The sequence below is a fragment of the Phoenix dactylifera genome, chromosome 2 (assembly GCF_009389715.1).
Source record: "Phoenix dactylifera cultivar Barhee BC4 chromosome 2, palm_55x_up_171113_PBpolish2nd_filt_p, whole genome shotgun sequence".
NCBI lineage: Eukaryota > Viridiplantae > Streptophyta > Magnoliopsida > Arecales > Arecaceae > Phoenix > Phoenix dactylifera.
Window position 1 is genome coordinate 10,349,585 of NC_052393.1, and position 12,952 is coordinate 10,362,536.

General features: G+C 42.0%; 1 protein-coding gene across 1 annotated transcript in view; it reads right to left on the reverse strand.

The window, feature by feature from the left end:
- Window positions 1–12,684, reverse strand: part of LOC103705150 (oxysterol-binding protein-related protein 2A) — a 35,183-nt gene extending 22,499 nt beyond the window's left edge. Inside the window, 3 exon segments of the mRNA XM_008788772.4 lie at window positions 241–317; window positions 320–593; window positions 12,107–12,684. Coding sequence (XP_008786994.2) covers window positions 241–317; window positions 320–593; window positions 12,107–12,481 — 726 coding nt within the window. The 5' untranslated portion in view covers window positions 12,482–12,684.
- Between the last annotated feature and the right edge of the window lie 268 nt (window positions 12,685–12,952).

Below are 12,952 nucleotides of genomic sequence, written 5' to 3' on the forward strand. Positions count from 1 at the left end.
GGTGAAAAGCTAAGACTTCAAAAAAAATCTTGCCTTAGATCCTACTCATTTGTCAAAAACTTAATTAAATAAATTTTTTATTAGAATAATAGACAAATTGCATAATATTAAAAAAAAAAGGCAATACCTTTATCCTATATCAGAAGTCATAAAAAACATCTCCATTTGCCAACATGAAAAAGTAATGCGCACATTTACTAAATGCCTCAATCAAGAATATCTGTTATTACACAATAATACCTCAAGCTGTTGCTGTAATGTGCCCAGAAAACTTAAATGTTCTTCGTAACGAAGCCTTAATTGTCTCTGAAACTCTGAAAATCTGACAGCATGATCTGCTCACAATCCTTCATAAGTGCCTCATCTAGTCCCTCCACATGCATGCGATCTCTAAGCTTTTTGGTTGAAATAGGTATATCATTCTGGATAAAAGATATCCTTCCATCTAGAGAAAATTTACTTCTAGCTGAGACCAAAGCCTCAATCCAGGCAACACGATCTTTCCTTGAATCAGTTCTCAATTGAAGTGTCTTTGTCGGAGAAAATATATAGAACCGTCTTTCATCTGTCTTACTTTCACGAAATGATGAGATCTAGCAAAAATTCAGAAAAGTTAATTAACTTTGAATTAGAGGAATTATAATGAACCAGCAAAATAGATAAGAATTTTTTTCTCCAAAAAGTTTTGGTTTTTAAATGGTACAGCATGATATGTTGTCACTGGCATAGCCATTTTATCATTCATGAGCTATTACAACTATACATCATCCTATGCACAATAATGTCAATCAGGGAATAAATAATCAAACCTCATCTTAAATAAACACAAAAGAAGCAGTGATAAAATCGATGAATATAAAAGTTGTTCATAATTACATCTGTGAATTTGACATGTCTAATAAAAGACAAATAATGAATGGAGAGATAAAGAAGAGAGAAAGAGAGAGGGGAAAAAGAGAGAGGGGGAAGAGAGAGATAGAGAGAGATTTTCACATTTACGGCACAAAAATGAAAACAGAATGTAGTTATAACTAACAAATAAATTTAAAACAATCTCAAGACATGAAAAATGAACACTCAAAGACGGCAGCCATGTAATTAGCTTTTACACAAACAACACTGAGCAATGATTCTTCCTGCCTATGAACAATAACTCTAAAACCAAACTTTTGGATTGTCTATAAAGTGAATGAAAAACTTAATCCACAAATCCCTATGTCCAGACATAATTCAACGGTTTGAACCTAATGTAATAATAAGAAGCTTCATAAAAGCAGCGGCCTATAGAACTCTAACATAATTCAACCTCATGTAATAATATGAAGCCTCATAAAAACAGCGGCCTATAGAACCTTCTCATTTTAAGAAGCATGAAGTATATTGACACGCAAACGAGCAAGTAACATTAAAAAATATTTAAATATATAAATGAATGTGGTTCTTGGAAGTACCATATCTGCAGTGCCATCGTTAAACATAATACATCAATTCGATGGAAAGCCTGAACTGAAGGCATACAGATCATGATGCTGGCAGTTTGTAAATGTTGTAGAGTTTGCAGATTGTGAAAATAGTATTGATGTACATAACTCATCATTGGAAATACTTTTTTACTCTGAATAAATCACTGATCCTAAATTTCACTTACTATGTTCTAGGTTCCACCAAAACAAGTATATGAAAATCATATGTTCAGTTATAGTAAGAATTATGAAGATTAAAATAAGTAAACATACGACAATCAGGTTGCTTATCAAAAACAACTGTCACATCAATTAACTGGAATTCAGAAACACAACAAAAGTGATGAGAGCTATTTATAAATATAGTTGTTGTGTTCCCACCATACTGTAGTTGTTAGCAATTATATTTATAATTTTTATAGTTAAATGCTGCCAATTAAGAAAACTCACACCTGCACGCCTGATCAAAGGTGTCATTTTCAGTGTCTTTTACAGGATACTTACCTATATTTTATATAATATAATAACCAACGTCTGTTGTGCCAGTACCGGGCCCCGTACGGTTGCCCGACAGCATGGATAGGTACAGCCCACGCCGTGCCGTGCCGTGCGGCCAAGTACCGACACAGTAGAGGGCGGGAGAGGGAGACGAGAGAGAGGAAAGAGAGAGCGGAGAGGGAGGAGAGGGAGAGGAAGGAAGAGAGAGGCCGCTAGGGCTAGCCGTGGAGGCCGGAGCCTCCGCACGGAGGAGGTGGAGGCCGGAGAGACGTTGGAGCAGGGCTTCGCCTCCAATCCCCTATTTTCAAAGACATGGAGGCAGGCTCCGCCTCTGGGTCTCCTATTTCATTTGAAATAGGGGCTCGGAGGGGGGCCTTTTATTTTGCAGATTTTAAGTTGAAGTCAGCAACAAAAAAAAAAAAGTAAAGTCGGCAATGGATTTGCCGACTTCAACTTAAAATCCATAAAAATAAAAGGGACCCCTTCGGGCCCTGTTTCGAACAAACAGGAGACCAGAGTGAAGCCCAGCCTCCGCCTCCCCCGCGCGGAGGTCTCTCCGGCCTCCTCTCTTCCTTCCTCTCCCTCTCCCTCCCTCGCTCTTTCTCTCTCTTTTCCTCTTTTCTTCTCTTCCCCCTCCGGCGACGGCATCTCGGTTTCTTTGCCGGAACCATCCCAGTCTGGCCTCCTCTCTTCCTTTCTCTCCCTCTCCCTCCCTCCCTCCCTCCCTCATGCTCCTCTCTCTTCCTTTTTTCTTCTCCTCCCCTCCGGCGACGGCATCTCGGTTTTTTTGCCGGAATCATCCCAGTCTACCGCCAATACGGCTAGGACGCCCCGAACCAGGCAATTCGGGATGGTTCCACCAACCATGATGATAACACACCTATGTTTTATAAATTAAGAACCACTGCATGCATGCCACTCCCGCCTCTTGCATGCAGATATGAACTTATACGCATATATAAACAAGCTCAAACGGATTGCTTTGTCTTTGGGTATATTTATGCTTGATTATGTATTTATTTTTTGAACTAAAATGTACGCACATTTATGTTCAATTGAACCCAAAACTAGCTTTATTATTTTTTTCTTTTTTTCAATTTTTCTGATTCTTTTGACTGAAACTCTGAAAGTTGGATGAACCTACCAAAATTGCTTAAAATTGTAGAAATTGAAACTCAATGGGCCTGACTAAGGTATGCTGAACCAGCCCGTACCGGCCCGTTCAACCCGTACCGGAACCGGGTCCGGTCTCTGACCAGTCCTGATTCGGCCTAAAAAAATGGTTTCGACCCCACCAAGTGGTATCGGGCCGAAACCATCCGATACAGCTACGAAGCGGTTCGCTACGCGTGCGCTGTGGGCAGCGCACGCGGCGTGCTATGTTATGCAGACCGATTCAGCACCGATCCAGTAGGCGACCGATACGCCTATCGACACTGGTTCAGCCTACTTGGGCCTGATTGATACCAAGTTTCATACCCTGCCTGTAAAAGAATCTCATTATTTTATGGATATGCAAATGAAATTTCAAGAATCATGTCCTAGTATTTCTTACCTGCTAAAACTTGCACATGCATATGTCTAGCAATATGACTATAGATAATATGTGGCAGGTATGTTGTATTGTCGTGTGTCTCTCCAGTTAATAGCATGGGTTTATCTTTTCTGTACTCAGCATAAAAAAAGAGAAACTGCAATAAGCAAAGACATATTTGCTACAAGGCATTATCTTTATACAAGATAAATCGGCATTAGTGAAGAGTCCAAATCTTGATGTGCATGAAAATGAACTAATATGTATAAAACCCTAGTTGGTAAGAACGGGCTCGGCCTTTCGATATATAAGGTGATGATTACTTCAATCTTAGATCAACATCGATTAAATGTAGACCATTATTATATCGACTAATTCTAGTACCTATTTTAAATACTTAAAAAACTTAAAATTAACCAAATTAACGATGCAAGGTATTAGAATGGGCGGATAGTAGTTGGAAAAGGAGGCAAGGGGGTGGCTCATTCTCTTCTAAGGCCGAAGACACCATCTTGGTCGGCCACTTCAAGAATACAATTCCCACGATGCTCACACGCAAAGCAAAAGATCCACCAATTAGGAGGAGAGAAAAAGAGAGAAGGATGAAACCCACAAGAGAACTCTCGCTAATCAATAACTCAAGGGTCTCAGGATGATTATAGGAGGAGCTCTAATGGGAGTACAAATAGTATAAGAGAACTCTTTCTTCAACTTCCAATGTGGGATTCCAGGTCCTATTCTAACTCAAAGAATCCTAATTACTAACCATTCTAATAACATCAAAAGTTCTCAAAACAAAGATTCACAAAAATTTAAAAATCTCTTAGAATTAACTAACATCAAACTTTCTAACAATCAAAATCCCTAGAATTAAACTAACATTGAACCTTCCTAACGAGACAAAGCTAGCTTGGGTTCTGCGACTCGGGCAGCCAAGACCCGCGATCGATGCGGCCGAGACTCGCGACCCAAGCAACATCATGTGCGTCCTAGCTGCTCCGATGTCATACTCCTCCAGTTGAAGAAGACTCATCATTGAGTCTAAGTCTTCTTAGTCTTCCTAATCCTCATAGTAAAGAGATAGATCAGCAAACCTAAATATTGCAGATAGTCCATAATCTCCAGAGAGTTCAATTTTTGTAGGCATTCTTATGATTATGAATGCATTTTAAAAATTAGGAAAGAGCCATCAAATGTTTTGTTGCATGGTGTTCTAGTGGCAAGTCGCATTACAGAGGAATCGAGATTGGGCAAAAAGCGAAGTTGACATAGTCCTCAAAGCCTAATGAGAAAAACAAGATCCAGATCCCAGTGCAGCTAAAGGATTGATAAAACAAATGCCAGGGTCAAACAGAGTGGAGGGAAAGTCAAGTGGCTCACTCATGGTTTCTTTATCGTGACCTTCTCGGTATGCCTCATGGTTGGTTATGAATCAACAATTTTGTCAACATACTCTATACCTTGTTTGTGATTGCAAACTTTTAAGTTAATACCCATTAGTTGATCTGGCCGAATTGTGTCTTTGAATTTAGGACATCTTGCACTAAACATTGGCTTACATGCTCTGCAACTGTAGCCAGGGTCGGCCCGACCGTTAGGCGACCGAGGCGGTCGCCCAAGGCCCCAGGCCAAAAAAAAGGGCTCGACCTATCGCTAAGGAATAGCTGAATAGCTGTCAACTGTAGCCTCTCAATCCCATCGCGGCATCGCCATGGCTGTAAAGCTGGTAAGCAGGTAAGGTAAGCCGTAAACCTATGAACCTATCACCTATGGCATTCAGCTATGGGTTATTCTCCTTGTCCTTGACGTCTCCTTGCCTCCTCGATCCCAATTCCCACTTCCCAGTTCCCAAATCCCAGCACGGCAGCACGACTATGCCTCTTTCCTTCTCAAAACTCATTTCCTGTTGGCTTCTTTATTCTTCAATCTTCCTAGTTCCTTGATTCCTTTGCATTGTGTAGACTGTAGTCAGGCATCAACGTCGATCAGTTCTTGATCCGGTCTTTGATCCGACCCCGTTGGCCTATTTATTTCGTCACTGGTGTCGTGTGGGCGGCATCCGACTGCTGTAATCTTCCGACAGGTATCACGATTTCTCTCTCGTCTCAGGATTTTTTTTTATAGCAAAAATCAGAAGCCTTTTGTTTTAGAAAGAATCATCTCTGTCATTAAAGTAATTTCCCATTCTCCTCTCTTGTCTCTTTGTATGGGTTAGATCGGCTGCATCTCTTGTTTTTTGTTGCTGGTGAAGACTTGAAAATTGGAATTGTTATATAGTAGTCTACTGTTGGCGCACCAGATGTTTGTTAATTTGCTGCAGTGATCTGTTCGTAGAAAATGTAGCATCTTTTTTGGTCCTGAGTGCTGGCTTATGCCTACTAATCTTAGTAGTTAGTAGACGTGTTTCCAGAAGTGCAGCGTAAGAGACTAAGAGTTATGGTATGCAAAACAATAGACCAATAACACAATCTAAAACCTGAAGCCCATGATACCCAGGATGTGAACTGTATATGTGACCGAATATGTTATACTCTAATTATTGGCATTAAATGTATGGAGGGCGTGACTGGCGTCGTTAGTTTAAAATTTAGAAACAGGCTCAAACTCAACATCAGCCATCTTTTTATGAAAAATGAAAGAAAGAAGAGAAAGAGAATGATGATAAGAGCAAGGAGAAAAATTACAAATTACAAGCCACATGCTACGTTGTTTTACAGTGGCCTTGGATATGCTAGGGTTGTCATCATAGTTTGGATCACCCCAATGCCGCAACATGCTCTCCCAATGCCACAACATCATAGTTTGGAATTGTTATATAGCAGTCTACTATTGGCGCACTAGATGTTTGTTAATTTGATACAGTGATATGTTCATAGAAAATATAGCATCTTTTTTGGTCCCGAGTGCTAGCTTATGCCTACTAATCTTAGTAGACTTTTTAAAGTATTTTGCATTTATTAAAAAAAATTTATTATTTTTCAAAAAAATTAAAGGCCTCTCTTAATTAGTTCGCCTTAGGCCCCCAAATGCATTGGGCCGCCCCTGACTGTAGCAATCATAAACCATCGGCTAATACCAACTAAATATGGAATTGAAGAAGCATCACATATGTAGAGGCCTTCATGCACTATAAGCCAATCAAATTTGGGTGAAAAACTGACTTTTGGGACTGCAAACACCTTGTGAAGGATTTGATGCTACATTGCACCCTCCTAGGAGGTGGACTGAAGTACTTCGATGCCTTGACATAAAAATAACCCCTCCTAGTCTCTTTGTATAGATTTTGAAGTGCTTGAATTCTTCTAGGAAGAAGAGGATCATGGAGGACTGATACATATATTTTCTGCATCGCATTCCATTACATTGAGCACCACAGCTTGTCTAGACTTCCAACCCATCAATTGCTTCAACTTATCAATTAATCCATGTAAGAACCAAAACCAGTAGGCCACTCATAGGTTGTAATCCCCTTACACAACAAATAAGGTTAAGCTGTTGGAAGTGCTCCACTCTGGATGGTGAACCCTAAAGAAAGAAGTGTAGGATGAAGCGATTGCTCGACCAAGCCTCTTTTCAAATGGAACCTTTGTAAACTGCATCTTAGGCATGTAGAGGAGCTTGGCTTCCAGCAACATATGCCACATCGTTCCTATTACAACTAAATCCACAACCTATGCTCTTTATGGTTCCCTTCGCTCCAATGTTTTTATTGCAATTCAAATCTTCAACCAAAATAGCAGAAATGGCAAAATATATGCACATAGTTTGCAGGGAATGAATAGGCAATTTTAATTGAAAGCCAACTTCTTTTCTAGAGACCTCTGAGTTGAAACCACTTTGTAGGAGAAATTTATATAGCTCAGACAGTTGCCAAATGTATGCAGGATGGATATATTGAAGAACTTGTAGGTTCTTCTAGGGTAGCCCAATTCATCTACCGGCCATAGTTGTATGGAGGCCATAGGGAGTGCATCCATATAGTCATTCTTACAAGAAACTATATTCAGCTGTAGCAGATTTTTGTTACTTTCAATCAAGGACAGTTCTGAATTTTCGCTTCTTTTTGTCTCATTCATCTCAATCAAGGTCTGTCATACCGATTGTACCGATGTACCAGTGGGCGTCGGTACTGGTATGGTACCAGTACAATACCAAACCGAACCGGTACTGTACCGGCAAGGACAAAAAAAAATACCGCGCGGATGCACACACGTCCGCGTGAAATGCCACTCTGTGGCATTGAATATCCTGCGCGGGGCAGTGCGCGGGCGCACTGCCCCACGCAGGCGAGCTGTCCCGCGCGCCCGGGTGGGTGCGCTGCCCTGCGCGGGCGCAAGGAACTGTGCGTGGGCCAAGGAACCGCGCATGGCTCGCGGGCACGGTTCCCTGTGTGGGGAACCACGTGCGGGCACTCTTCGCCGCACGCGGGGCGCCCGCGCTTGGACCGGTGCAAACCGGCCTAGTTCGCACCGATACCGGCTTATACTGTGCGAACCGGGCCGGTTTGCACCGGTACACGTACAGAACCATTCGGTTGGTACACGCACAGAACCATTCGGTTCCCACCCCTTCTGGGTCGGAATCGAAATTATACGTGTTGGCACCAGTTCGGTACGGGCTGAACCCACCAGAATCGGTTGATTCAGCATACCATAATCTCAATACAGCAGACCTCCTTGCAAGTCTTCAGATCTTCACAAGGATTCTAAGTAATCTCATCTCCATTAAAATATGGTATTAGTCTAATAACAGGATTGTTGATTGGGTGCTTAGAAGACACAACAGTCTGGTCTTGTTTTTTAGCAAGATGTGGGTGGCGTTCATCGTCTAACATACACAACCCAAGTTCTATACCATAATCAGCAACATCTGATGAGACTAATACTGAATAAATCCTCAAGTGCATAACATACTTAGGATGTCAAAGTTTGGTTGGATTCCTCCATCTTGCCGTGGATTTAGAGTGAAAGATGTTATAGCATAACCAATCTTCTTCGTCAGCTACTATGGTCGTATTAAAGCTACAGTTGCCCACCAAGGCTTCATCTTGATCGGCATGCATTAGCTCTTCCTTGCTCGGGCCTTCCTCATCCCATTTGACTAGTTAATCTTCTTCCTCCTCTTTTGTGCACTATTCTTCTTCTACCAAAGAGACGAGCTTTCTATTTGAGCGGTTGACTGTAAAATGTCCAAATAATTGGCACTTAAAACACTTGTGAGGGTTGAAGGTGACGGTATTGGAACAGTTGGAGTTGCTGAGGATGTCTTCATCCTTTTGAAACGGATGGAAGGCATCGGCTTTGGAGGACGCCGACATTTTCAATACAAAACTCCCTTGATTGGACACACCATCTCTATACCTCAGAAAGCGTGAAGTACTTATTCTCAGTTGCTGCTTCTCGATTTTTGTTGCTAATCATATCATGTCATTCAACATCCAATAGGGTTGGAGTTGTACAACATGCTCAATTTCAGACTTTAGTCCTCTAAGATACCGCGCTACAGTTTGCTATTCGGGCTTCTTGATGTCGCACATCATAAGGAGTTGCTCGAATTCGATTGTGCACTCTTCTACAATCATATCGCGCTACCAAAGATTGTAGAGCTTAAGAAATTTATTCTGATGATAAGCTTAAGTTCGTGACGCATCTTGTCCCACATTTGAATCTTGCCGCGTCCTTCATGCTCACATCGTCGCTTCAGTTTTCTCAACCAAAATGATACATACTTATTAAGCTTGATGGCGACTAGCTCCACACGTCGATTGTTGGCACTTCATTAAGCTTGAAAACTCATTCAATAGTGTGGAGCCAATCCACAAACTCATCAGGTTGCAAGCATCCTTTAAAGTTGGGATTCTATTTTGATACCGAAGTCATAATGGTTGCAGTGTGGCCTTCGTTCACGTTGGTTCCGGATATCTTTTTCGCTCGGTGAAAATACTTTTTTGTTGTAGGACGGACTGAAATCTTCCAATTCTTCATTCGAACATTTGCTTTCATCATCAAAGGGCTCTCTATTAGAGTAGTGATTGGAACCTTGGCAATGTCGGCGTTTACATTGCTCTTATCCTTAACAAAGATGCCAATCTTCTTGACATTGTTCAAGCTGGCAGTACAATTCATCTAATTCGATATCTCACGAATCTTGTTCACATTCAACATGCTCTTTGATGTTGCAATGGTAGAGCAGCAACTTGAAACCGTGCTCTGACACTGACAGAGTACCGACACTGGGAAGGTGTTGAACTTGGGCTAAAAACCTAAATGAGGAAAGGCTTGTCGATGCAACCAAATGTGACGAGGTAGAAATCTCACTACAGCACGTACAACGTGAGGTATTGGAATGGGCAGATGATAGTTGGAAGAGAAGCAGAGAGCGGATACTCTCTTCTAAGACCGAAGACACCACCTTGTCCGGCCACTCCAATGATACTGCTCTCACAATACTCACTCACAAATCCTAGAAATCCACCAAAAGAGAGGAGAAAGAATAGAAAGAAGGATAAAACCGACAAAAGAACTCTCGCTAATTGATAACTCAAGGATGAAGGATGATTACAAGAGGAGCCCCGATGAGAGTATTTATAAGCAGTACAAAGAAACTCTTTTCTTCAAACTTTTAATGTGGAATTGCAAGTCCTATTCTAACTTGAAGAATCCTAACTATTAACTTTCCTAATGAAACCAAAAGCTCTCAAAAAGAAAAAAATCACAAAAATCAAAATTTTCTAGAATTAACTAACGTTAAACTTTTCTAACAATCAAAATTCTCTAGAATTAACTAACATCAAACTTTTCTAACGAGGTAAAGCTAGCTTGGATTTTGAGACTCGTGAGGCCAGGACCCAAGACCCGCATGGTTGAGACTCATGACCTATGTGGCGGCGCGTGGGTCTTAAGCGCTCTAGCATCACCCAAGCTGGCCCATTAAATGAATGGTCTAGGAGTCTAAATTATACATGTAAAGTAAATTTTGGTTGAATATGGGCAAGCTAAACCAAGTCTAACCCAATCCACTTGCCCCACATTTTCGTACTACTATGATTTTTATTTAGTACAAGACTGCAGTATAACATGTATTAAGAAAATCAAAAAAAAATATTTTAAATATTATAAGTTAACCAGCATACATTTCAATCATGTTGAGCTGCAAATAGATTTGCCAAAATCACTGCTCTATATCATCAGCCTACATACCTAGCTCTTGCCAAGACTAAATAAGAGGTAAGGTCATATGCCACATATGGACAAATCATACCACTGCCTTTTCCTTAGAATTACCAATCTACGCCAGCAGGAGCCTGTCATTTCCAGGCTACAGGCACCCAAAGAAGGCATCCAAGCCATTCACAATTTAAGTTCCAAACTGTGGGCCTGAATAGCTCCTGCCACCATACTTCATTTACTGCTAGTAAAAACCAAACAATCAAGATTATGAAAAACCACAACGAACACATTTTAATCATGAAATTCTCATTAAATTGTCCGTAAAACTAAAAACAAAAATTAGACATCAACATTGTCCACCAAATATCAGTTATGAAAAGGAAGAAAAGAAGAAGGTGAGAGAGGGGGGGGAGGGAGGGAGGGAGGAGGAGGGTGGAATCAAATATTCGGGAGGTATAAATACAGATTTTTGACAAGTAACAGTTGAACTTACTTTAATGTCAAAAGAAAAACCAAAAAATAAAAGATTAAAATTTTAGAAGGGAAGTATAACGAACCACATTTAAATTCCAGATCAGAAAGCACAAACAGAGAAAAGAACAGAGAAAATATATATAAATATCTACCAAAACTGTACCTCTTTTCTCTCAGCACCCGACAGAGCTAAAGAAAGAAGCACTGGAGGACCCTCCAGCAAGGACACGAGTCCTGTGGGGGGACGCCCGACCCTTCCAACAACACCACACTGAGCCACCAAGACCCCTCCAAGCCACCCCAAAGTCCAAAGAAACACGAAACAGAAACAAAGCCCGCATCCGAATCAACAAGAACCAAACAAGACGCCCTCTGTTCATCCTCTCCCCCACAAGAAAATGACACCAAAAAAAGAGAGGCCAAGAGGCAAAGCATCTCACAACGGCGTCATCCACTGCAACGCCTCACAGCTTCGTATCGCTTCCCCCCACACACGCACGCGGAGATGTGACCCACGACCTCCCGTCCCCACCTCGCTCCCCATCCTGCTCGGGCTCGCCAACGCGCAAATGGTCTTAACAAACGGTTTCTACTGTAGAAAGGTAAAGAAGTGGAGTGCCAAAGGCTTTCTTGGTTCCGTACACAGAGAGAGAAAAAAAAAATAAAGAGAAATAGTAAAAAGAAAAGAAAAGAAATTGCTCAGAAATAGTAAACGGCTGCTTTTCTCTAGATAGAAGAGAGGAAGAGAAGGGACCCAGAAATCCAACTGTTCTTATCTTGATCCACAAGCCGCAAGAATCGATCAGAGAAGTGACGAATTGGAAGAGCTTTTGGAGCTTGTGGATCTAATGGACTCCAGTTTTAGCAAAAATCTCCAGACAAATCAGGAAGGATCCAATTCTTGATACTAAATTTCATCAAAAGTAAACAAAAGAATGAATGTTTGCCATTTTCCGGTATTCGCTTACCTTGAGATAAACGACGCCCACCGGCTTCGGAGGGTTCCGGCGGCCGCCCCTTGCATGGACCCGGGAGAGCCGCGTGGCGGCGGTGCCAATGAGGCGGACACCGTCACCCTCGGAGAAGGGGACCTCCTCCCGGCGGGGGATCTTGAAGTAGGAGAGGACGCCGTTCCGGAGGGAGAACCACCGGGACCGCCAGCCCTTCCCGTAGTTGGTCCACTTGTAGAGCACCCCGGCAACGGCGATCGCAGACGATTCGCCCTCGCCCTCGCCCTCGCCCCCGAGCTCGGGCTCCGGGTCCGCCGGCACCGGCGAGCGGTCGCCGATCCCGGCCCAGTCGATAGAGATGCAGCAGAGCGGGTGCATCTCTCTCTCTCGCATCGCGCGCGCTCTCGATCTCACGAGGTTTCGGAGTCGGAGGACTCCATTAGAAGAAGACTCATTTAATGATGGCCGCTTCGCTTCCAGTTCTTGGTTAATATAAGGTCCGAGAGAGGGAGAGAGAAAGAGGGGGTTTATATATTAATTAAGAATATATAAGAATATCATTATTTGGAAACGGGGGAGATGAGGAGGGGAAGATTCGATACGGGAAGATGCGGTTCTGCGAGTTGCCCGGGCAGCTTATATAATTTGGTGATAGTGATGTTGCACAGTTGGTGAGCGGGAGATAGCGAAAGATCGGATTTTTAGTAGCCCTACGATCCTATAATATGTACTAAGTTGGGTCAGAAATTTATTGTACTTAATTAAATATTTCTCCGAATAATGATATGATGCAAGATTCACGAGTTGACGTTCTGAAATCCACCATTAAGCCAGAGCAGCATAATTCTCCCAAGAGGCATTAAG